Raw genomic sequence first — 27845 nt, 5'->3', positions numbered from 1 at the left:
ACGCAGATTCATATCATCGCACATTTTGTGACTAAAAAAAAATTCTTATATATAAGTCGCTTCTTATATGTAAAATCGCATTCGCACAAAAGACTCTTTAAAATTTACCATAAAAGAAATACGGGAATCGTTCGAGTTAATTGAGATCTTTGATTAAATGGGAAGTTAAGGATCTAAATTTTATTTTGTAGATTTCATGTTAATTAATATTAAATGGAGAGTAATAATTAATTAAAGTAAATAATAATTACTTGTTTCATTCCATTAAAAATTGCTCCATTTAACTAACATTATCAATTTTAGTAAAATAAATGTATGAAGTATATAGAGATAGTTGAAGTAATTAATATTTATAATATACAGTGTAAATATCATTTATGTAAAACGCGGCAGTAAACGTAAACAATGCTGTCAACGAACAAAAATCCTTCTTTGAAATGCTCGTTTGAACATTTCCATCTTGTGACAATTTAAGAATTTATCGCTATGCGCCGCGCATTATATTTCTTATCGAAGATTATGATCGATTAATATAGCTGACAATAAAACTCGAGCGTGTTTCACATAAGATATTCCTGTGTCACAATAACGTAATATTTTTAGTTGATATCATTTTAAAATTGTTACGTATTATTATTATCCTAGCCTTTTGCTTTTTGTTCCATTCGTTGGAATAATTCGCCATGTCGCATTGCGATTTCTTTGACAAGCTTCATATCTTCAAGAGCAATTTCTTCGCCGAATGACACGGAATTTCATGGTTTAGTTGGCTTAGTCGCCAATTCTTTTCGTAGATTTTTCTTTTCTTTTTTTTCCTGAAGCTACGCTTTATTTTTTGAAACATTGGGACTCCATCAATAGGAATATGGAAAGACAGCAGATGTAACGGAAGATTTAAAAACTTGAACTTTTATGACTTTAAGAATACTTATATGTTAAAAGGCGAGATATGTATGTGTGTGTGTGAGGATGATTATTTATAGCAGGCTCTATTGGCAACTATAGTATAAGAGGATTGTAAATCTTTCAATATAACACTATTTAAAGCAAGTACACAAATGGCAGATTTTTAAACCAAATGTAAGAATGAGCCTTATGTGTTCCAAATATTTCACTTTGTTGAAAGCAATAAAAAGAATATAAGAAGACATTATATACAGTAGGATCCCGTATTTGGACAGCATGAGGTTGAACGTGACAGCAAAAATTCCTGGAAAAAAAGTTATAAGGTACTCTTACTATATACAAAATTGCTCAATTGCTCGCATTTCAAACATGTAATTAAATGCGTTACGCGCGTCGTCACGTGATCTGTTTATTATAATATGAAAATGGTACAATGTTAGCGTTGATGAAAATACATGTGGAAAGAATACAGGAGAAATAGTAGGAATAGCAAGGTTACAGATAAGCAACATAGAGAGATCCTACTATACTCGCAATAATTTAGATAAACAATTACTTTCATTGTTAAACAAAGCAAAATTTATTTGTCGAGTCCAAAGAGATCTAAGAGAGAGTATATATAAAAAAATACAACATAAATTAAATATATTAAATTATATATATTAAAGGAAATTCTTCATGCACATAAATCTTGCATTTTTTTAAAAACGTTTACGTTTGTCATTAAAGAAAACATACATAACAATCGAATGAATGTATTCATTATGCTAAAATTTCTCATAAGCAATCGCATTAAATATACATTCGAGAGTAAATTATATAGAATACATTTTTAATTCACTAGAAAAAATATATAGCATTGATATATATGTCAATTTTTTAAACACACAGATAACATTATGTTGCCACTGGAAAATCTTATGCGATGACGCAATAAATTTTAAACATTCTTACCAATATATGTTATATTATGATCTTCCATAACAAATATCGTGAAATGAGACATATTTATATACACGTGTGTGTGTGTGTGTGTGTTGCGTGTGTATACCTGTATATGTATATATACGTGTGTATGTACCTGAGTGTACATTTGAGTGAATATATTATAAAATATCCAAGTAGATTCCACAGCGCGAGCTAGTAATATAGTGAAATTTTAACACGTACACACCCACACCCACACACACACCCATACACACGCACACACACACACACATATAGATAATATATTAATGCATATTATATCTCGTAAAGATCTGACGTATACTGTAATACAACGATTGTAATAGTTGTGTCTGCTTTAATAAGCAATAAAAATATGTAAAAGACTGAGCTCTGTATTAGCGCGGTACATATATACATATATTTATATATATAAATATCACTCTCATTTTTTTTATTACTTATACACGAATCGACTAAACTCGGATTATGATCACCCTGGATATATCTTGTACGCCAATTGCGGTGCACATGCGCGCGATATAAGTGAATCGAGGCAAAGATCTGCGTCTCTTTGCGTCCTCGCGTGTCTCTCGTATTTCCTCTCTTCTCCATCGCAACGAACCGTATGTATATGTGTGTATATGTGTGTGTGTATGTGCGGGCGCGCGCGTATGTGTGTGGTAAAACACAAGCTTCAATATATGCTATGATATTTATACTGTCGCGCGCAAGCGAATCGTCGCTTTTTAATTTCACACTCTTTTGTTGTCGCGTTTACGCCGCTCCATTGTTGCTCAATTGCACGACATTTGAGAGAAAGCCACTGCTACGACGCGGAAAACTTGGTATCGTTGTGCCCGAATGTTTCTTTTTCCCCAACTGCTAACTGCTAGCGTCTTCATACAGGTAAGATCGTATGCCCTTTTTTTTTCTCATATGCGTCACTGTGCAGTGTTCGTTTGAGGATATCTGAACAAATTAAATTTTCACGTATTGTACACGATGAAGGTACAAGCTGATCGACGACGACGACGGCGACGACGACTACAGCGCACAAAAGATATTCTCACGTGTTCTTCCATCACAAACGAACAAACAAATGAGAAGGATGCAAAAACTTAGGACATCGAGGAGCAGGGTAAACGAGGCGAGCCCATCTGCGTGAGTACCCTGTCGAGCCACTGAAGCGGCCCGTTTAAATGCAGCTCAATCCAACAAGGGGTCGAGGTAACCGTCTGCCGGCGATATTCCGCTCCCCAGCCCTTCACGAAGCTCATCCGGATCGTGCACATACGTGTCAACTGATACACTGCCTCGAAGCCCTGTGACACTGATTGTGATAGCAACGCCGCGAATTCCTGGTTGTTGAAAATCTTCAAATTACATCCTGGAAGCGAGGAAACAAAATAAATTTGAATGTTATTCTGAGAACGATCTGACAAACGAACGAATAAAGATATAGTTCGAGCAATAATTGTTTTATATAGCTCTTATTTTTTATTAAAACAAACAGGATATACGAGATATTTTAAAAAATTTCGATTATTAATTCTAAAAGAATCCAAAAAGAATTGATAAATATATCTGGAGAATGACGAAAAGAAAATATAGGAATCTAAATATATATTGTAGTTTATTAATTTTCAATTATCCTAATGCAATAGAATACGATAACAAAAGAAGACTTGAACAAACTCGCATACGCACGCGCGCGCACCAACACACAGGCAATTATAAAAAAATTGTCTTCATCAATGAAGAAAATAAGAAGAAAAACATATACATTTCAGAAAGAATATCTATCAAAAAATTAGCACACAAGCCAAAAGTAAAATTTCTTCACCTACCTGGTGGTATTTTGCAAACGGTTGCCGGATGCCAGCCGTAACGTTGATTGCAGTTGGGACTCTGTACAAAGATACTCGAGTCGGATAAACATTCGGCGAACACCTCGCCGCCGATGTAATAGAGCCTGACGCCTTTACCGATGTGTCGCCTGGTCTGTTCGACCACCGTGTTACGATTCACATTGGATAGCAAGCCGAGGCAGAAGCGCTCCGAGTTGCTCGGGTCGGTGAAGCCGTCCACCGTTATACTTGGCTGCGACGCATGAAACGTTTCGCCCACTCTCGTATTCAGCTCGTAGTAACTAATTGAGCACCTGGCGGAATGGCAAAATGGAAGTATTACGAGCGGCACACGTGGCTGTTTCCGTGTCTGGAGGAATGTGCAATACGCAATGTGCACATGTCGTTCATTAATCAGCTCTGACACTCACCAAAACGCGGGCTCGCAATACATGACTGGCTGCGCGTCCACAGGACTGGGCGACAGGCGTGACAGAGACATGTTATCGTTGTGATCCATATTGTCACCGTCCTCGCTGATGTAGCCTGGTGGCGGCGTATCTGCCGGTGGATCCATGGAACCTGGGGCGGGATGAGGCGAACCCTGCACGCTTCCTAAGCTTCCAACACTCGCCGGACTCGTCGCCTGCATACTCTAAACATCAATAATTCGCGACACTGTCACTTATCAGAATTTATAGCAAAGATAATTTGGATCGTAATGACTCACTTTTAATCGATTTCAAATTAATTGTAATTCGGATAAATTCTTCCAGTTACTAACCTGCATTCCTTGGTACGGATTATTTGGTTGTTGTTGCTGTTGCGGAGACTGCGGTATGCTCTGCTGCTGATTATGCTGGTGATTTAGCGTCGCGTGGAAGCTCGTGTTCTCCGGCACGCTGACGCTGAGCTCCTCCAGGGAGGTGTTGTAGAGGACGGTGTTCTCGTCGCTGGTTAGATTGTGCCGCGGCACGAGAATGGCCGGCAAAACTGCAAAGTTTCGTGCTTCGATAAAGTCACGCGATTCTACTAGCCTCGCTATGCTTATGATTGTAACGGCCGATTAACAGCCCTTTTCAAGAAAAGAAGAACGGAAATAGAGGGAGAAAGAAGAAATGAGAGAGAGAGAGAAATAATTCAAGCAAACCGAGTAATGTACCGATAATCGCCATTTCTCTTTTATAAAAACAAATTGTAAACTTCACCTTCGCTATAAATATAAGTGGTAAGAAGGTGTCTACTCAAATCTTGTAAAAAAATTTTCTGAAAATCCCCTTTCCTACAGGTATTTTTGTTTATCGGAGACAATTTTAAAAAAAAATTCCCAGAGTGTCTTAATAAAATTCCATAAGAATTCCCCCTCCATCCCTGATTTTTCCAGGTACGAAAGAAATCCCTGAGAATATTCCAGATTTTCCATATCTTTCCGGAGAGTAAACACCTTGGCCTGTAAGTAATGACATTGTTTCTCACGCGAATACATGAATTTATCGAACGTGTAATAAAAAGATAAAATGTCGCGAGAATAAAAGATCAATATTTTTCTACAATACACGATAAAAACTTCTATATATGTATCAATATGTCTTTACATACCTGGCGTCTGTATTCGTTGATAATGGTAAGGGTTCACGCAGACCTCGTCGCGTTTCTGGGTGAAGGCGTACTCGCAGTGCTCGATCGCCCTCAGCTCGTGATGTGACTGCAAGTCCGGCCAACGCCAGAGTCGACAGTAAATCACGTGCGGGAGACCCTTGCCGCGAACACCTTGAACGCCGTTGTCGCCGACACCACCCGGGCTAGGCCTGTAAAGATTTTACAGATCAAAATTGCGCACATTACTTTTAAAACTTCTTTAGTAACTTTGGTAAAACGAGCCGAAATCTCGGGGTCCAAAAATCAAATCGCGTGTTACACGTGATCTTTTTGCTTCGAGAAGCACGAGTATAAAAATATAATCTTGAAAGAAACTGTTTAACAAATATATATTATAATCCATATTTTAATTTATTAAGTAACAAGTTCTCTTTTTAAAGCTTAAGAGATAAATTCTTCGGCGTGTGCGTATTAAATCCGGTTCTCTCTCTAGTCGCATCATGTCGTGTAACTGCACATTACACCGGAAGTGTCCGCGAAGAAAAAGAATCCAGCTGGAATTTGCTGCGTAAAGCCTTTTCGCCGGTAAAGGGCCGAGAAATTTCGCGAGATATTTCGATGCAGTAAAGCGGGCAGACAAAACATATGACACATATATATATATTGGATGATTGCATAAGTTCGTGCCCGATTTTCATAGATGGCATTAAGTTACTGCATGGCGGAGTTCTATTGTTTTCGTGTGGTAATTGTTGCTTACACCGAATAGATGACATTGTCTTATGTCAATTTAGCTCAGATATTGTTCAGATAAGTCCATTTGTGCATAAGAGAAATCATTAAAAATGGAGAACGAAAGGTGCATTTGCGGCATGTAATGCTTATATGAATTTCGGAAAGGCGTGAGTGTTGGGATTGCACAAAAAAATATTCAAAGCGTTTATTTGGACCGCGCTCCTGCTCTCCGAACAGTCAAAAAGTGGTTTGGCAGATTTCGAAATGGTGATTTCAACATGGAGGATCAACCCCGCTCTGGACGGCCTTCTGGCATTGATGATGACATTGTGCATGCCTTAGTGGAAAGAAACCCAAGGATTACAACTGAGGATATTGCTGAGAGGCTGAACATCGATAATTCAACCGCTTTTCGTCATTTAAAAAAGCTTGGATACATTTCCAAGCTTGATACGTGGGTGCCGCATCTCCTGACTGAAAGGAATAAGCTGCAGGAAAACTGCAGGAGTTGCAATGGGAAATTCTGCAGCACCCGCCATATTCTCCAGATATTGCGCCTTCAGATTTTTATCTGTTCCGGTCTTTGCAGAATAGTTTAAATGGCAAGAATCTCAATTCCGAGGAAGCTGTCGAAAACCACCTTACAAACTTTTTTCAAGAAAAACCAAGTTCTTTCTTCAAAAATGGACTCGACAAGCTTATAGATCGTTGGAAAACCATTGTAGAAAAGAATGGAGACTATATAATTGATTAATAAAAGTGTTATCTCTAAAATATAATCTATTGAAGTTTATATTTAAATCGGGCACGAACTTATGCAATCACCCAATATATACATACACACACACACACACACCATATAGCCGACTGTAATAGTCTATTGAGCTTGTCAATATTATCCGTCGAGTCGATTCAAGTATACGTCGAATACATCAATGCCTTACCACACAATAATCAATATGCCGTTCTGTAATTCGTGTGACAAGAAAGGAAATGTCATGCATTCAGACAAGGACGTGTGTCCTTCTTCGAGCGTCTGTAAGCGCGTAAAAAGACACTTGGACAGATTAATTTCTAAAAGACATATTTTTACTTATTTATATAAAAAATCAATATAATGAAAATAAGATCTATATATATTCAACTTCTCTCGATATGCTGATAAATGCGGATAACACCATGAGACAACTGTTATTCTAATTCCGGATATTGATATATATTTCGATTGATATCGAGTTTAAAATACAAGGCTCAATCGTGGAGAAAATAAGTAATAAAACGTACTATTTATTTTACTTATTATGCGAATAAAAGGAATCGTCAATGAAAGATTCTTTTAAGGGGTCCTTTCTTTAAGTGGATCCTAAAGAGGATGCCGGACTGTCCTGTTTTACCATGAAATCATATATTTGCTTAAGTTTTGCAGTTTGTATGTACAAAATAAGATAGATTCGCACTTGGAAATGCGTGAAAGAATATAAGTGAACGTTTAAAAATATATTTAGAAGCCTAGTAAAAAACACTTCGGTGTGCAAAATTTTGCATAATATAATCTTTTTTATAAAGCTCCTACTAACTTCTTAAAGTTCACTGATACTCTTTGATAAAATGCCGAGTACGGAGTCCACTCGTTAGGCACGTGCAGATTACAAATTTTTTATATTAAGTAAATGTTGACGGCAGAAGCCGATAACAAAACTATAATTTTTTAATTTTTTTCACTTTTCGTATGAACTCATAAGTCCCGCACTCCGTTATTATGTGTACTTTAATTATGAAAAAGGATTTGTTGATATCTATAATCGACAAAAATATTTTGCGTTTTAACAAAATTCGCATTCTGTCGGTAAAACAGACCTTTTAGGATTCCCTTCCTAGTTTGACGGTCTAAAAATAAAGCAATTTTTGGGAATTTGTTTTAAAGAAAAGTATAGAATATATTAATTTTAAACTTTGCACATTTATCAAATAACATTTCAAGAATATCCTGAATTTTTTTCAAACAAAAATATTTGTTTGTTTCGGAGTTATAGCAGTCCAATCAGGGTGCCTAAAAAAAAATTGTTGTTCGTGACAAACATATGATTCCAACCATTATAGTCATTTAAAATAAAAAGAACTAAACAGTTTCTTAACCTGTATGAGAGTGGGTATCGTGTAAACTAGAATCAAATCGATATTTACAAAATTCGAATTCTACGATTTACAAAACTAACCAATTTTTTGGTGAATTTTTTTTTTTAGACGCTGTCATTTTTTTATTTCTCTATATTTTTTTTTATTCTGGTTCACGTGATAGCCACATTTCATATAGATTAAGAATTTTTTTGGTTTTTTTTATTTCAGATGACTATATATGACGGCTGGAATCATGTTCGCCACGAACAATTTTTTTTTAGGCACCCTGGTTGAATTACTATAACTCGAAAACAAACAAATATTTTTGTTTGAAAAAAATTCAGGATATACTTGAAATGTTATTTAACAAATGTACAAAGTTTAGAATTGATATGTTTCGTATTTTCCTTTAAAAAAATTTTCAAAAATCGCCTCATTTTCAGAGCGTTAAACTAGGAAAACCCTTAATGCCGTATAAAATTAATGACAAGTTGCGAGAGACCGTACATATTTGCGGAGCGAATAATCTCGCTGGTATTCTTCCGCACCAACGTGTAGAATTAAACGGTATTTAATTCTCGCACATGCTCACGATTCGCGCGCTGCTCATTCTATTTTGCGAAATTCTACCAACCTAGGGGCAACACGATTTTCCTCCGGAAAGGGAGACTATCGCTGCGCCGTAATTACGTTCGCGTAATTACGGCTTCCACGCGCTCGCGATCTCATTATAGGACCTCGAGGAATAACGCTGCAAAAATTGTTACTTCTGGATCGTAGATTACTCGTTGGCGTCAGACAACCCGCGTGTTCTTTTTTGATGACCAAATTATCGAGAATAAAGACCGATGCGTAGAAACACCGAGATTATATTCTCCTGTAATTATTTTCAGTTTGACAGGAATGAAGATATTTATCTTCTCGGAGTAAATAATTTCTTGACGTACTCGTCGCACTAAAAAAAAAAAAAAAAATGTATATATATATTTCATATAATCACAAATGTTAAAAAGAATTATCCGTCTGTATATCCGATTCTCTCTTTAAGGTCACTAAAAGTGAGAAAAGACGACTGAGATTACGCTTATGGAATTTGTGATAAGATTAGATGTGTAACATTTCCGTCGATGCATAATGCACGACAACCTTGAGCTCATCTCGTTTTCTATGTGTGGATATGTGTGCGTCGTCTCTCGATCGTTTCTTCATCTTTTCTCTCTCTCTCTCTCTCTCTCTCTCTTTCTCGCGCGCGCTCGTTCTTTCCGCGTTACACTCTCAATTATCTTTCTTGCATGATACCGCACTTTGTTATATAATAGTTTAGGAACATTCACTGGCGATTTATATGTCTTTATCAATACCTTGTCTATTTAAATCGTAACAGATCGTAGAATTAAACGCGAGATACCTACCGCGAGGATTGTATTATAGCCCACGAGATAAGATAAATAATAATCGCGGCGATATTAATATAATTAAAGAGTTTATTTCTATTTCAACCGTTTATTTGGAAGATGTAGATTATATGTATATTTATAAGACTTTTATCATACAGTTTTTATATATAGCCTTGTAATATATAACTATATATAATCTCTATTTTTTTAAATATAGATATAAGATGTTATATATATATATATATATAACGTCATATATATATATATATATATATATATATATATATATATAACGAGACAAATCAATTAGTGCAAAAAAAACAACAAATAATTGTTTAAAAAAATACATCGTAAATAATTTTTTTAAAAACTATTATTTTTTTATACTAATTGATTTGTATCATTATTCTGTACATAAAAGTATTACGGTGAGATTATCAAAAACTAACTATTTTATGGGATATTTAATTTTTTATATCAAAAGATGTCAGATTAAAATATAAAATAACTCAAAAAGTACTGAATAAAAAAATAGTTTATTATAGTGTTTTGGAAAGCTCTCGATGTCAGCTACAAGAATACTAAATAAAAAATGAGGGTTTCCATTTAAGATTTTAAAGTTGACCTTCACGTGACCTTCAAATGACTCTTCAAGGTCAAACCAATGGTACCATCTTATGGCCCCCTCGAAATCAAACAACTTTTGTCTGAAACATTTTTCTCTTCCGGGTTTGGTTTTTAAGATATTCGACTGGATGGATTAAAATGGGCCATCCAGTATATATAAACTCTACAATTATGAATAGAAAAAACACTGCGAGAAAGCGAAAACAGAAACTTTTCACTCCGTTGGTACATTTTATTCTTTAAGATGCATCAAGTGTTAAGGGCAAAAAGAAATAACAAAGATGGAGTAGCGCGATAAAAACGATTAAAGACTAAGAAAAATTAAAAAAAAAAAAAAAAAAATTGATGAATAAAAAGAATTCTTAGTATTAAACTATCCATTTGATGATGTAACAGCGCTGATTCGCGATATCACGATTTCTTCGCCACTAACAACAAGTTTCACGTTGCAACTGGTCAGTTTAACCACAATCATGTAACCATTACTGATCGATCCTTTCAGACTATTTCTATATATTTACGTTTTTCTCTTGTCAATCTCGTATCGCGAAGAGCGAACGAGATTGACAAGAGAAAAAGAGAGGACATTATTATGCATCGTTATTATAAATCGCACGAGAACGATAATATTAATTTTACTGTTGCTAATTTTTATTTGTATATTTAATTTAATTTAATTTAAATTATTATTTTTTTACTTTTATTTATATTCTCATTTTATATTCTTATGCTATTTTAAAATAATACCATCTTTTCCTTTTTTTTGCTCTTTTATGTAATGGTTTTTTTTCCATACATCATATTAAATAAATAAATAAATTCCGTATATCAAGCAAATAAATAAATAAATTAAATAAATAAATAAATAATGATGAATTTCTATCAAGCGAGAAATGCGAGTTCGCTCATTCGCACATGCGCTACATCAATTTAGGGATCTTGCGAACTGTAAATATGAAGATACTTCCGTCCGTCCGCTCAATCGCTTCCATGCAAAACAAACATTCGCGAAGCAATTTTTGCGGCCTCGTGAAAATTTGGAGAATCAATTATCCAGATCGTTCAATATTCTCGATCTCCCCGAGATTATCATCGCTGCAAGGATAACAAAATTATCAATATGTATCTCGCATTCGTGCGTTGATCGCGCGAGCAGATCTGTCGAACGAGATGGGAAAATGATTATCATCATCCCGCTTTCAAGCGGGAAGCTCATCCATTGAAACGAGAGAAGAGAGAAAAATTCGTTAAGTACACATCGCGTTTAATGAGATCGAAAGGTCCGCTACCGCTAAGTTTTGCACGCAAACATATAACCGGGACGTCCGAAATATAATCCTATCTATTTTAATATACACAAATTACAGCCATCTGAATATCTTTATTTAAGCTATTCTTTTCATAGATGCATAATGAAAATTATCCGTAGCTTCACTTTTATCCGCTCGATTGGTCCGCCGTTTCGGAAAAGCAGAGCTGACAATGAAGCTCGACGAAAAACGAAATTTGTGCGCAAAAATTGGTTACTGGTAGATATTTTTTTGCGTCTTTTATATTCTCATTATTCTTGCAACTGACGAAGACGAAATAACGAAATAGAAATAATTCTTCGCTTTGCAATCTCAAGGAGATATAGCTTATCGAGGCCGATTACGTTACGTTGGCTTGTCTTATCGATCCAGCCTTTTTTTCTAAGACCTCTTTCTTCCTCCGGTTCTCTTATCGGTCCGTTGCTAGTCGGCTGTACGAGTCTCCATTTGAACTCCATTTCTACTACGTATGCCGTGTGAAGAGAGTTTTCTGATTAAAAATATTTGTCCGACAATTTAAATCTACAATTACTATCATCTCGCTTACAATTAATACTGTATCTTGTACTCAGGACTGTCTACTTAAATCCTGTAAAAAATTTCTCTGAAAATTCCCTCATTTTCCAAATATTTTTGTTCAAAATTCCAGACAAAGGGAAGATTTTTAAACATTTTTTGATACAATTTTCTAAGATAAGTCTTTTTTATTGTACGTGTTTTTTAATCCTTTTCGTTCATACGAAGGAGAAACGCAAAGCCACTTAAGTTTCAAGTGCTAGATTTACAAATGTATTAAAAATACGATATTGATAAAAATTGTAGCTTTGCTTTAAATGAGAACAAAAAATAAAAGTTATGATCCTTATAATATTGCGTTTTTGTTTGCACCGACAGATTTTAATATCGATCAAAAAGATGTCGATCTACTTTGCTATAAATTTCTCGACTGCGTTACAAATTGTAAATGTCGCGATTATTCATGGAAATATCAATTGCTTTCGTAAACTTGAATGTTGCTTTAAATTTTTTTTAAACGCATACTCGCGGTAGATATAATCATATATGTCGTCAATCAAGATTTATTGTTTAAGCATCTATATATGTCTTATTATTGCATCAGATAAAATCGAATAAAAACTGTTTGTATTGTTCTTTAATTTCCGGTAACCTTTCGATGTGCGCGAATTTTATATGCAGTAAAAACAATATCGAGAATGCACAAAAGATTCTGAAATATTGAAAAACGGAAAATAGATCAGTCCCTCCGCCACACCCCCTCCCCCTCCCCCCTACCGCTCTCCTCCCATTCCCAGCGATTTGTCGTAAACATTCGTTTATTCGTTGCGACGTGTAATTAAACGAAACGTTCCGTCGACAATGCGCAATAAAAATTCGATACATTCACCATCTCGGTTCAAAGAGCGTTTCTACCGTCAGGATGTAACGTTTTTAATTTTGTTCGCGTTTTGCTTGCCGACATTACATTTAATAAACGACCGATGCAACCTTGGATCTGAAACAACCAATATATCGTTCTATGGCACGCGAGTAGAAGGAAGGAAATGTCATGTGTTCGGATATAGGACATTCGTCTTTTTACCTTCAAACCACACACAGATGGTGGTTCGTAATTCGTGGTACAATCGCCAAGAGGCTGATTCTTCGTGAAAAAAATAAATCGAAATTGCAGAATGAAATTTTTTTCATATGATTTCGTTTCCGATAAAATCAACTTTAAATATTAGTTGAGTACGTGTGCACTTGACTAATGTAAAGCGCCTTTAATTTGCTACAGCAGAAGCGTTTCCAACACATGCTCCCAATGCAAGGAGTACGTTCGTGTATTCGCGATTAGTACGCCTTTCCTATCAATGAGTTGATAGGAACTGTATAGTCTTCTTCTTCTTCTTTCATATTTCATGGCCTTTCTGATAGTAACTGATAGTTAATACTGATAATAAATAAGATATTAAGATTGATGATAACAAATCATGACATTACATATTACATCATAAACATCCCAAGTTTTGACATTGTACACAAACAGAAGAGTAAATAGTAGTTTGTATCGAGAACAGCTCAATGGTATCTTAGTTAAGTACATGTTAAGTACTCAATTAATATTTAAAGTCGATTTTATCAAAAAATGAAGCCCTATATAAAAGAATTTCATTCTACAATTTCGACTTATTTTTTCAGGAAGAATCAGCCTCTTGCCGGTTGTATCACGAATTATGGACCACCCTGTATACAGGCTGTCCCATTTTAATCTCCTCAGGCAAATATCTCAAAAACCAAGCCCGGAAGAGAAAAATGTTTCAGACAAAAGTTGTTTGGTTTCGAGGGGGCTATAAGATAGTGATAATGATTTGACCTTGGAAAATTATTTGAAGATCATGTGAAGGTCAACTTTAAAATCTTAAATAGAAACCCCCATTTTTTATTTAGTATTCTTGTAGCTGACATCCAGAACTTTCCAAAACACTGTAATAAAGTATTTTTTTATTAAGTACTTTTTGAGTTATTTTATATTTTAATCTGACATATTTTGATATAAAAAATTAAATATCTCGTAAAATATTTAGTTTTTGATAATCTTACCGTAATACTTCTATGTACAGAATAATGAGACAAATCAATTAGTATAAAAAAAAAAAAAAAAAAAATCGTTTTTAAGAAAATTATTTATTCAATTATTTGTTTTTTTTTTGGCACTAATTAATTTGTCTTATTATTCTGTACATAGAAGTATTACGGTAAAATTATCGAAAACTGAATATTTTACGAAATATTTAATTTTTTATATCAAAATATGTCAGATTAAAATATAAAATAACTCAAAAAGTACTTAATGAAAAAATACTTTATTATAGTGTTTTGGAAAGCTCTCGATGTCAGCTACAAGAATACTAAATAAAAACTGGGCGTTTCCATTTAAGATTTTAAAGTTGACCTTCACATGACCTTCAAATGATTTTCCAAGGTCAAACCAATGGTACCATCTTATGGCCCCCTCGAAACCAAACAACTTTTGTCTGAAACATTTTTCTCTTCCAGGCTTGGTTTTTGAGATATTTTCCTGAGGAGATTAAAATGGGACACCCTGTATACGTATAATAAAACTGATTATTTCATACTCAAGAAATCGAAAGACGTAAAGAGAAAGAGAGAAAAATATTGCTATTCAAACTAAACACGTTATAACAGGGTTCCAAAAAATTTTTTTAGAAATGTTACGTTTTAAAGATATATTATTTATATATGTGTGTTTATATATTTTTCTTCCCCTTTTTTTATCATATTATAAAATAATATGGAACTTTTGAAACATTTGCTCTATAATATTATTATTAATAGGTTCAACAACATAGTACATATAACAAATTGTTCATTGTGAAAAAAAAAAAAAAAAAATATCCACATAAAAAAATAAAATTATATTACTCGCGAAATATTTCATCTTAAAATTCTATTTTTTTTTTCTGTTTCGACAGTTCGCGATTCGATTCATCTGCGTGCGCGATTCCTTTCACTGAAATCGAACGAGCGTAAGGCCAATGGCGATAATCAGTCGTAGTGTGAACGAAGGGCAAAATAAATCTTTACCACGGCATAATGCATTAACAATCGCTAATGCCATTACGTACGTGGAAGCGAGTTTTATACCGTTATTACGGCGCGACCGCGACGAACCGTGCACAATAGGATACGATCTTTACGTAATTTCTATCTCTCCTTCGCAAATCACACCCTTCTCTTCCTACTCTAGGTGAAACGCCGCATACTCAGCGAAATCGGTGCCATTAATTTTCCCCGCGAATTATTATTCGCGTCAATTGTCTTGCGTCAATCGACCAACAGGCTCGAGTACCAGCAGCTAAGCGAGTCGCGTTTTAACCACGCTCTCTAAGCAATGTTATATTAAATTCCCTAAATCTCATTATAAAACGTAATAAAGAAAAATAACGAAAAAGATAAAATAAAATTTTTTAAATGATTTTTTTTACACATATTTATAAACCAATATTTAAAAAATTTAAGATATATATTTAATCTTTTAATGTCTAATTACATTTTTAATAGGAGAGGATTAGATCTATAAATAAATATTTAATAAATATTAATAATTTATCCGTTAAATTGTTTCACGCGTTTAGAAACGTAAGGGACAAACGCGACATACGAATACAGCGAAAGACAATAGCGCATCCTGTTCTTTATTGTTCGCGTAAATCGCTTCTACGTCGTCGTGACGTAAAAGACGGAATTATACGCCATAAGAGCGAGTAAGAGTCGCGAATCTAAGACGAGCAAGAGGAGTCGCTTGGGTGACAAACCGGATAAATTCGCCGTCGATTGAAACTCTCGGCTCGCTACGATTTGCAAAGTGGGTCTGAAGAAGAGGTCGATGGGGCGGGGATGGCGGGAGATGTTTCAATTTATTTCTACGAGATTTCACTTTGTGACAGAGCCGAGAACAATCAAACGAAGCCTCTACCTTGTCTCTCGCCGACTTCTCTTTTTAACTTTAGCATTGACTCGGGAAATTGAGATGAAATATTTTATTAAAAATTCCATTATTTTTTGCTAATACGACAAAAAAAAAAAGGAGAAAAAGATGCAAAATAAGACCGATATTATATTTGTCGTACGACAAACTTTTCAAGCGCATTGATTAGCTAATTTCTAGAGACTCGAAAAAGTTTCTATTTTGCAGCCAATCAATATGCTTAAAAAGTTTGTCGTACGACAAATGTAATATCGGCCTAACAATAAGACATATAATTATATTTATATAATTATATTTATATAATTATTTTAATCTTCAAATTCATGTATAATGCTATACTTTCTTTTATCGTTTCTAAAAATTTACGTGATCAATAGATTATGGAGATGATATGCAAATTATCACACATTAGCCCCATCTTATCATCTCGATGTTAGGGTTGTCGACCTTTTCTAAAGAAACAATTTTTCAGATCGCCAGATTAAGAATCGATACATGAATAGATCGGGTCTAACAAAATCGATTCGGATAAGATCGATTCAAAATCGTATATAGAACAAAAAAAAAAAAATTTAAAGGCGCATATTTTTATGAATGAATGATAAAAAGAATGATAAAAAAGATACAGAAAAAAGGAGAAGCCGGAGATGATTCAAATTGACATCTATAAGCTTTGAAAAATTAGCTTCATTATTAAAAACAAAATAGAAAAGTTAATATATAATAATAATAATAATAATATAGTGCAGTTATAAATAATGCAAATGTAGTTATAAATAATATATTTAATTAATACTCCAGTGTTTTTCTTCTAATGATTTAAAAAAAATTAATTTTTGTAGTCTTTCTCCTGATAATCTATTTCTGCTCGGTGTTTTTTCTTCCAATGTGGAGAGAAAAAGATAAACTCTGAATTAGTGCAGCCAGTTCAGTTGTAAAGAACGGACCCAATGACGCAATGGTACTTTAGTGAAAATCGATTCACGATCTTTATGATTGTACCACGATCTTTGAATCGATCCAATGCCTAATAATCAATCTAAAATATCGATAATTAATGACGAAAAAATCAATCTTAAATCGGCATCCCTACTCGATATGTATATCGAGAGAGCGTAAAATCGTAAAGTGTAACAAGGATGAAATGCAGCGCACGCGTTTGAACCAAGAAGAATACTTGCTGCTGCTGTTGTAGGCTGTTGCAACCTGCAGGTAGTCAAATATATCAAAATCCGTGGGACGTACTGACGCACTTCGCGCATTATCTGCACGCGCGCCCAGCTCGCACGTGCCTCGTGCCGGACATATGATGGGATGAGACTCATTAGAAAGGTAGAACGTGCGTATATACACACAATACAATCACGCACGAAATTTCATTTCCCTATGGAATTCTATTGTCTCGATGTCGAATAATCGCCGCAGCTTTAAATGTGCGCATATCAATCGTATAGGTATCAACAGGGTATCTATTCAATCTCGTAAAAAAATTCTCTAATCATCCAGATATTTTTATTCAAAATTCCAGGTAAAGAGAGAATATTTTAAAGATTTTTTTCGTGCACTTTTCAAAAAAAAAAAAAACACTAAGGAAAACGAAGGAAAAACGGAGCCATTTAAGTTTCAAGTGCTAAATTTGCAAATGTACTGGAAAAAAAAAACTGAATCATTTTTCGTAAGATAAGCATTTTTCATTTGCATAAAATTTTCATTTTTTCGTCACTAAAAATTACAATAAAGAATATGTACTGCATATTCAATATTTTATTAAGACATTGAATAATTCACTTGGTTTACCGATTGTTTATAATATGAGAGCAAAATTATAAAAGAGAATTTTTTTTTAAATTCCGAGAGATAAAATTCCATGAGAATTTCCTGATTTCTCCAGGTACAAAAGAAATTTCTAAGAATACTAGGTTTTTCATATTTTTGCAGGAAATAAACATCATGATGTTTCGATTAATTTTATATTTTTTATCTATTTCTATTTATATTGAGAACACAAACGTAATTAAAGTGATCAATCGTTTCTCCCATTAATTTTCTCCAGATTTGACGCGTTTTCGATGATAATTAAATATAAATAATATAAAGAGAGATGTCAAATTTTAAATAAGAAATATTAATTGGGGATCTCAGTCTTAAAAGACGTCGATGAGAATATATTGAAATCATAGTGAATTCAGTAATATTTCTTGATATGTAATAAAGAAATTGGCAATATATGAATAAAATATATTATTAGAGTTAATGAAAGAATGAAAATTGCTTAACGGTTCTGAGTCTCTTCCAATTGCATCAAGAATCTAAATAAGTCAATTGTGGTTAGTCGTTTCTTCCTAGACTAAGTTTCTGTCCCCTGAAGCTATCTCGGTTTCGTATTATCGTAGTATCTATTATTGTAGTAATAGGAGATATTTATTATTTTTAGATATTTATATTTATTATCTATTATTTTATTATTTATTTTATTAAATCCGATCCAGTATTGTTAAAAATATATATATAAAATTTCCACAGAAAATAAATACACTTCCAAGTATTATTGGATGATTGCATAAGTTCGTGCCCGATTTTCATAGATGGCATTAAGTTGCTGCATGGCGGAGTTCTATTGTTTTCGTGTGGTAATTGTTGCTTACACCGAATAGATGACGTTGTCTTATGTCAATTTAGCGTCAGACATTGTTCAGATAAGTCCATTTGTGCATAAGAGAAATCATAAAAAATGGAGAACGAAAGGTGCATTTGCGGCGTAATGCTTATATGAATTTCGGAAAGGCGTGAGTGTTGGGATTGCACAAAAAAATATTCAAAGCGTTTATTTGGACCGCGCTCCTGCTCTCCGAACAGTCAAAAAGTGGTTTGGCAGATTTCGAAATGGTGATTTCAACATGGAGGATCAACCCCGCTCTGGACGGCCTTCTGGCATTGATGATGACATTGTGCATGCCTTAGTGGAAAGAAACCCAAGGATTACAACTGAGGATATTGCTGAGAGGCTGAACATCGATAATTCAACCGCTTTTCGTCATTTAAAAAAGCTTGGATACATTTCCAAGCTTGATACGTGGGTGCCGCATCTCCTGACTGAAAGGAATAAGCTGTAGGAAAACTGCAGGAGTCGCAATGGGAAATTCTGCAGCACCCGCCATATTCTCCAGATATTGCGCCTTCAGATTTTTATCTGTTCCGGTCTTTGCAGAATAGTTTAAATGGCAAGAATCTCAATTCCGAGGAAGCTGTCGAAAACCACCTTACAAACTTTTTTCAAGAAAAAAAACCAAGTTCTTTCTTCAAAAATGAAATCGACAAGCTTATAGATCGTTGGAAAACCATTGTAGAAAAGAATGGAGACTATATAATTGATTAATAAAAGTGTTAGCTCTAAAATATAATCTATTGAAGTTTATATTTAAATCGGGCACGAACTTATGCAATCACCCAATATATATTTTTACACCGTGCAAAAGAGAAAAAAAAACATAATAGGAGCGCGATCGATAGAGATGTGCAAACACATGGTTAAGAACAAAATAACCATATAATCGCGCGAATAACACGATAAAAACCTTATCTACGAGCTCTACTCGCGGTAACGTTGCGAACTTAACGGACTTGACTCGGCGTTCGAAGAATTCGTCGCTCTTTACGGATGTAATGACGCATAAAGCTTCAACTCACGCACGTGTAACACCTCACTCGTCGGCTGCGAACAAATTGCTGTGAAATCACTGGATCGCCTCGTTTGACACTTCAGTTCTTCCCCCCTTCCCCGTCCCGTTTCGATCTACACGAGCGTAACGTTTTCTCCATGTCATCGGAGACACCAGCTGCCGTAAGATCTCTCGCGTACGTCGAATAATCTTTTTCTTTTTCGTTCGTCCTTCGCGATCGTAAATCCTTGATCCCTAGAACGGTCGTCGCCCGAGATAATCCCGAGAGACGGAAACGCGCGCGTTCCGCTCGCGCGTGCCTGTACGACTCCAACTCGGCGACGAGGAGATCCACCGATTCACTAGCGCTTTTCTCGTCAGGCTTTCCCTCTCCCGCTACCGGATATCCTTGGTCGAGGAGACGCTCGTCATCGCGTTATGCGGCAGGTCAGGATTACTACTATTAATAAAGTTATCATGCGGTACGCACATCGCAATCGATTCCCGTATAATAGCTTCGACTGTATAGATATACGTTATACACGAGCCGAGCGCCACGTGATACATCATTCCGATATATGGATACAGGATTCTTCAAGAGAGACGAGTCTCTGAAAATAATTAAACTTTTTGTTGCGTACAAGTTGGGATTTTTTTATGTACTTGGCGTATTTTTTTTTTATCTTTGTGAGATTTTTCTTAGAGGATTATAATGTCCGGACGCACATGCGACCTCCTTAACAAAAATTGCTTAAAAGATGCAAGAGAAGTGACATATCGATGAATTCCAAAAATTCAATATTGTAAGAAAATCAAAACTAAACTAGAAGGAAATATTTTGATCGTATAAATGATGGAAATATCATAAAAAAAAAAAAAAAAAATCAAGATTCCTCGAAGACAATTTTCTCGTGTATTCGAGGATTAGAAATATCAAAGAAGAAGATAGCGTTCTGATTTTTGCAATTAAGTATATCTAACAATAAATTATCTAGTATGCTTTTGCTAGCATCGTAAGGACGTGTGTTCATGACAGAATAGAGTCCTCATTTATAATGACGCAAGTGGCACGATGTATCGATAATCTAGTGTATTAGTAATTATAATTAGTTGAGTAGATGTACTAACTATGTTAACTATTGTAGCAATTTGTGTACAACGTGCTTAATCGAAGAACGAGGAAACTAATTCAAGTTATATTTGCAACATACGCGCTCTTGTAATAACGATTATGTTACAATTTGTAGGTACTCATTAAAACTCGATTCCTGATTAGATCGCAAATGAGGCGAGATGGGTTGTAAAATATACATCAGATTTTTCAAATAAGAAATCAATCCTTAATAATATCTCTTGTAATTGAGATTCATATCAATGTAAAAATGGAAATTAAATTATATTTTACAATGGTCAATAATTGGCGACAATTATAATGACATAAGTGATTATTCAATATCGTAATTACGCGAATTTAACGTTAAATCTCAGGATATACCGATTAATATATTATATAATCAATAATAATATAAAATGTAATCGCAACAATTAAATACTACTGTGAGATGCAATATTAATTTCGCATTATTATGCTTTTCATATCCCCTGTGTATGACATATTTTATAATATATCTCGCAGAGATAAACGATAAATCATATTTAATTTTGAAACGCATACAATTCCTCCGATTATATATACACACACATAAATTTACTTGATTTAAGCATAATAATAACTTCTTTACGCGTATAAGATAAAACAATATATTCTATGTGATTTATCGCGATTAGAAAAATTCATAGAAGATAGAAATGTTAATCGCACTATTAGATAGAGAATACTTAGGAAATATAATTTGCAAAGAGATGCATCGCGCGAGATGAGAGATCATGGTCAAGTATCTCGTCGCTATCAGTGTGATTATCACTCCTTATCTTTTTACGCGTTGTTTCACGCAAATGTGGAAAAATAACGAAGCTGACTACTAATCCAGATTCTTATCTCGATAATTGAGTTCGTGACGATTTCATTTTTTCATGCTTCATGTTCAGTTAGAAGCTGCAGGCCATTTTATATATACCTGGATAACCATCTTTTTTATTCCGATCGTCGATCGTTTTATTAAACGGCAGTTTCATAACTCTCTTTAATTAATCAAAATGTCTACGATGTATAAAAGTTGAAGTTATTAGTTTAATTGTTTTTACTTTTCCAAGATTTTCAAATTAATATTAATTAGAATTATTAAACTTTTCATCGATTATATACATTTAAAAAATCGCATTTTAATTTTTTTTTTAATATTAAAAAACTTTTTTACTTAATATAAAATTTTATTTACATAATACAAGTTTCTGTCCCACATTAATTGATTTGATAAAGTAGCGTATTTCGCAAATAATTCTTTTTCTTATTAATATTTGTCTATTTCGATTTATGATGTATTAATTATTATTTATTTATTAATGAATGATTTATTTTTTTTGCCGGAAAATTGCGAAAGGAAAGGCGTGTGTCCGTCTATAACACAATGTAATATACCGTTCACTTACTTTCATACTATCTCTCTCTCCCTCTCGTTAGCGTACATTAAGAAAAAAAAACTTGTTAATTTGACTAAATTCATCCAGCTAATTACTATTCCTTTGTATTTTTTTAAATATTTAACAAGTATGTAAACAAGGCTAAAGGAGCAAATAAACATTGTTCTTATATAAACATAATTAGCGCATTGACATTGAAATCGAAATCTCTCCAACGGCCTCCCAAGGAATGCATTGTCCACCGCATAGTTGTTCCAAAAACTTGCGGGTAACAAATATAAACCATGGAACTTCTAAAAAACGTTTAAAAAATGTGGTGGGAAATGTTTAAAATAACAATAATATTTGAGACTTACCGATGGAGGAAGGATAAAAAATCTCGATAGCACAGAACCGTCACGTAACGAGTTCTGTCTAAGACTGCCGCGAAAATAAGCGACATAAATAATAAACAAAACTAAGACAAACGAGGCATACAGTATAAGAAGGAAGACAAATAACGATTTAGATATGTTTAAATTAATGCTTTTTTAAATTCTCTATGATTTGAAAATAAGAAGGGTTTAACAATTCCGTGTCGCTCTGGAGATTTAAGGAACATTCCTGTTTTTTATGTGTAGCATTTCCGATGTGAGTCTCGATGATGGTAACAAGGTTCGTTACCTAAAACCCGTACATTATCCCAATCAAAATTATGGGCTTCTTCGATTCTGTGATCTGTGATCACAGAACTCTATGGGCAGGATCTAGAGATGTGATTGCGATGTTCAGCAATTCTTGTTTTTAAAAATCTTTTAGTTTCACCCACATACGATGCTTCGCAATCAGCATAATTAATTCTATACACCACGTTGCTAGAACGTGAATATGGAAATATTTGAATATAAATTTTTTTAAATATTTAAGTCAAATATGACATATTAAATCTAACATGACATTGGCTTAAATACTTAAATATCTCAATTAAAGAACTACAAAGAAATAGTAATTAGTTGGACGAATTTAGTCATCTTTTTTTCTCAGTATATGAAAAGCCTGATCAAGTAAACAAATACGAACAAATATCAAAATATCTAGTAAAAGAGAAACATTATTTAATTAATAATTATTCTAAAAAAAAAATAATTGCAACTGTCAATATGTCAAATGATCGTGGGGGATGGTAATTATTTACTATAACGGACCCAGCTTCAATCACGTTGACCTTGATATATGTTGTCAAGGACATAATCCTGAGTAACTTTTCCTTATAACTTAATCGGCGGTCGTTGTTTATTAAAAAGTTATTAACAAATAAAGTTTGAAAAATAAAATATTAATTTTTACATAAGTTTGTAATTTCCACGCAAGAAACAAGGTCCATCTGCATCAGAACCCTGATTTAAATGTGAAACAAGGTCTTTACATAATTAATATAATATTAGAAAAAATCAGTACACATAGGAATCAAAAATTTTATTTATTCTACAGTTGCAAATGTACTGTTTTCATTTAAGGGATACAATGTTGCCATTATTTCAAAAAAATTACGTATTCGTTCACAATATTGATATTTACGTTTAAATATAAACTCAGTCAAATAATGTATATAATGATAATCACGAGTTCCATATTTTGGTATTCCACTTCAAATATCACGCCATATGCGTTCTATGTTTTGTGTGTGGACTCCTGCACGAGGGTCTAGTTTTAAATCAGAAATAGGTTTGGATTAGGTTATATCTTCCGGAAGTGGAGTCCCCCCGCAGGGGGGACGGAATCCACTACATCCACGCATACACTTTCCCATTCACACAACAATTCTGGACTGAACCTCGTTTTGCATTGTAAAGTATATGCATGGATACAGTGGGTTCTGCCCCCCCCCTGCGGGGGGGGGGGGCTCCACTTCCTGAAGATATAACCTAACCCAAACCTATTTCTTATTTAAAACAAAAATTTGGTGTGGATTACGTCGTATAACTTAAATCAAATTTTGGTTTCGAATCCAACTTAAACTTTAAATATCTCAAAAATTATAAGAGACCGCCGATTAAGTTATAAGAAAAAGTTATTCAGGATCAAGTCCTTGACAACATATATCAAGGTCAACGTGATTGGAGCTGGGTCCGTTATAGTAAATAATTACCTGGGGGATTTGTTACTCGTTGTTAACACTGGCAAGCTGCATGAGCGATATGGCGATGTAGTGGGGACTTTTCAGGCATTCTGAAGGTGGAGACTTGCGCGAAACGGACGAGTTTTCGTCCGATCCAATATTATTCTCTCTTTGAATAGAGTATACACACTGGTACATTTGATAAGAAATCATCTAGAAAAAAATCTTTAAAGACATTAATATAATTAGCGTCTTTTCAACAGCCTTTGAGTTCGTTAAAGATTATTCACCAGGGATTAAGATCATTCGGCGCACGTTATTATTCCAATTTCGCGAAAACATTCTTACTGTTATAGAGGGAGGGAAGGAAAAGATACTTCGCGCTTCTCGTATATGCGATTATATATTTCGCGAGCGATTGATAAATGCTCCTTCGCCTACGCAGCGACGAATTTGGAGTTTCTTCGAATGCTAAGGAGATCATATTTACATCATCGTCGCGCTCGGAACGATTCTTGATCGAATTGAATAGAACGAATCCTTATCAAGATTATCGGTAACAAGCACAATACGTATATACACTTAGGGTTGCACGAGACCCAAGATAAAACAATATTCGCAAAAATATTGTATCGGTCTTGAAAATTTTTAATCTTGTCTTGGTCTTGAGAGGATTTTTCTATCAAAGATCTTGTCTTGTCTTGTCTTGCCTTGATTTTTATTAACAGTTTTTATTTAACACTAAATTATTCGTCAGCTTGATAAAAAACAGAAAATAGTAAGTATATCTGATTTCTTCTGTTATCCGAAGCGCCGAGCACGATTTTCGTTTGTTCTTTACTGCGCATGCTCACGTCTCGATTGTGCAGACGTAGTCTAAAAACTAAACCAAGTTCTTCCGCTGAACATGCAAACATTTCCGAAAGTGATAATGAAAGTTCGGAAGTAAGTGCAGTTAAACAATGCACATGGAAAACTTATTTTAAGTATGAAACAAGAAACAATGAAAAAATCGGCGTATGTTTATTATGTCAAAAAGAAAATGTGACTAAAGAAATAAAAATGAAAAATAGTAACGCTACTGGATTAAAAAAAACATTTGGAGAAAGATCGTAAAAAAGCATATGAAGATTTATTTGGATTAAAAGCAATGAGAAATAAAATATTGTCAGAAAAACAAAAAGCGATAGATATATTTTTAAACGTAAGTATTGAAATTAAACTTTATAAATTAAGTAATGTAAAGTAATTAATTTGCCCTATTTTTACGTCACATTAAAGTGTGTAACGATAACGATGCGCAGACTCTTTAAATTTAAATTTTTTAAAGTTTTTAAATTTATAAATGTTTTTATTTACTAACAATAAATAAAATTTTTCGTCTTTCTCGCCTATTTCCATATTAATTAAAATCTCCGTTCAGAGATCGGGAACAATTAGATAACTTTTTTTAAAAACCAAGATATCTCGATAAAATCAAGAATCTTGATAATTTGTTCTGGTATTGTCTTGATAATTAATTTAAAATCTTGTCTTGATCTTGTCTCGAAATTCAAGACAAGATCAAGACAAGACCAAAACTAATCTTGGTATCTCGTGCAACCCTAATTACACTGATTGACATAAGATTGAAATTTATTGATTCAATATGTCTTAAATGTATGTAATATATTTTAAATGTATTAATAAAATATACGCATTATTATTATATCAAATTGTTATTAAATTATTATTATTATTATCGAGATTGGATATTTTATCAGTGCTAACTACGCCATTGTTTCGAACGCCCCAAATATTGTCTTTTACAATGAAAATTAGTATTATTATTATTATTGTTATTAAATTTCTATTCAAATGGGAGGATAATATCGGTAAATTGAATACAAGATCAAAATTAGAAATTAAAATAAAATTTGTGAAAGAATTGGAACTTTTTTTTATTTTTTTTTTTTTTTATTAATCGATCGCATTTCGCGAAAAATCTCGGAGTAGACTAAAAGAACATTCCCGAAGAATATATTCTCCGTATCTTGGTGTACTCACGAGAACAGAACTCGTGATAACTCTTGCCCGCGGATCTCATACTCTCTGCACGTGCCCGAAGCGACAGTGTTTACCTGTGCCTCTGCGTTATCGCGCCTCGACCGGCCTAAACGTGAAGAAGTTGTCTCACGCGCATATCCGTCCGATTGTAACCGCGATACGCATAGAAAGGGAAGATATTACGCGACGCACGCTCCTCTCACGTGCGTGTCACGTATCAAAGCGTCTCGCGCCGAGCCAGTGACAGGCCGAGCCGCTTATCATCTCAATAGCAAACGCGATGCATATATGAATCTCAGAACGCACAGGTTATGTGTGCGAGAGCACGGCGATCTCTAATAATAAGAACGCTCGGACAAGTGCCGTCTCTCGGCGCGATGATGAAAGAGGAACGTCATATACAATGAACTGATGAACATGCGTCTCTATAAATGCGCGCGCGCGCACACACACATACACACGCATATATATGACATATCAGACGAACGCGCGCGCGCGCGCGCGCGAGTTCTCTCTCTCTTCCTCTCTTTCGCTCCTTTTCTCTCTTAAATTTTATCCCTATCCCTCGCAACATTATTCTCTTTAAAAATGTATAAAATATCGCGCGCGAACACACACATACATACACACAAATGTATCGCCGGATTACGATTAAAAGTAGATTCGTCAGATTTGTATATTTATGTAGGCGTACCTTGGTATAGTGATGCACTTGGTGTTGCAACTTTGCGTAGTGATGGCCTTCTCGAGCTCCTCGAGGCCCGCCGACTTCTTCAGCTTCTTCACCAGGCTCTTAACGGCCTTCTCGCTCCATTTGTCCTCGCTCTCGGCCTTCTTCCAGCCCAGCAGCCGCTTAACGATAGGCGGGTTAAAGCTGGGCAACATCGAAGTCATCATTTGCTCTGAGACGAGCGCGCGCGATCCGCATCGGGGCCGCTGTTGTCGCGAAATGCGTACGAAATTTTATACGTATCGTTAGCTATATCGCGCGATCGACTTATCGGGTTATTTTTCTATTCGCGCTTCCAAGAGATTGATGTCTCGTGGATTGGCGGTCGCGCCGAGTACAGAATCCCCAGATGAGTTCACGCAAGATCGCACTCTCTTCTCTCTCTCTCTCTCTCTCCCTCCCTCTCTTTCTCTGTTTCACGCAGCAGCGAAAATTTCGCTACGGCCGCCATATTGCGCCCTCGGCACCGTAGCTCGGCACTGGTCGTTCGAGATCGGCAATCTTCGCCGGCCACGAAACAAGAAGTATCTAGAGTTGCGTATCCCGCGATCGTATTCGTGCCCGTATCTAAAGAGCCTTTAGGAGAGAGAAGCGTCAACCAGCCATTTCATGATTGGCTATTAATAGTTGTTAGGTTAGGATAATTGTTTACCTTTTATGAGGCGTTTACAATAGAGATTTTAAGCTCCAAGCCTTAAGAAATTGACCAATCACAGTCAAGTATGTGAAGAATACTCGACTGTGATTGGTCAATTTCTTAGGGCTTAGGGCTTA

General features: G+C 34.7%; 1 protein-coding gene across 1 annotated transcript; it reads right to left on the bottom strand.

Moving 5' to 3' along the window:
• Window positions 1-795: 795 nt before the first annotated feature.
• Window positions 796-27515, bottom strand: Smox (Smad on X). The gene is made up of 6 exons (XM_070306643.1): window positions 27036-27515; window positions 5301-5509; window positions 4486-4694; window positions 4133-4356; window positions 3702-4015; window positions 796-3241 (listed from the first exon to the last, which is right to left on the bottom strand). Exons 1-6 carry the CDS (start codon window positions 27236-27238, stop codon window positions 2973-2975), a joined length of 1428 nt encoding a protein of 475 aa, XP_070162744.1. The 5' UTR covers window positions 27239-27515; the 3' UTR covers window positions 796-2972.
• Between the last annotated feature and the right edge of the window lie 330 nt (window positions 27516-27845).

This window comes from Polyergus mexicanus, unplaced genomic scaffold (genome assembly GCF_030449975.1).
Source record: "Polyergus mexicanus isolate NDT 795.1 unplaced genomic scaffold, iyPolMexi1.0 SCAF_13, whole genome shotgun sequence".
In the NCBI taxonomy this organism is placed as follows: domain Eukaryota; kingdom Metazoa; phylum Arthropoda; class Insecta; order Hymenoptera; family Formicidae; genus Polyergus; species Polyergus mexicanus.
The sequence above is the reverse complement of the archived record's forward strand: the minus strand, read 5'-3'. Positions and strand labels throughout refer to the sequence as shown.

What these genes read in the sequence shown, in the direction of transcription:
- Smox (XM_070306643.1), bottom strand. Translation starts at nt 27,238, where the DNA reads ATGATGACTTCGATGTTGCCCAGCTTTAACCCGCCTATCGTTAAGCGG. An exon ending in AAGTGCATCACTATACCAAG is followed by an intron (nt 5,510 to 27,035) that starts GTACGCCTACAT and finishes AAATCTTTACAG; the next exon opens with GCCTAGCCCGGGTGGTGTCG. An exon ending in ATCCGTACCAAGGAATGCAG is followed by an intron (nt 4,357 to 4,485) that starts GTTAGTAACTGG and finishes ATTGATGTTTAG; the next exon opens with AGTATGCAGGCGACGAGTCC.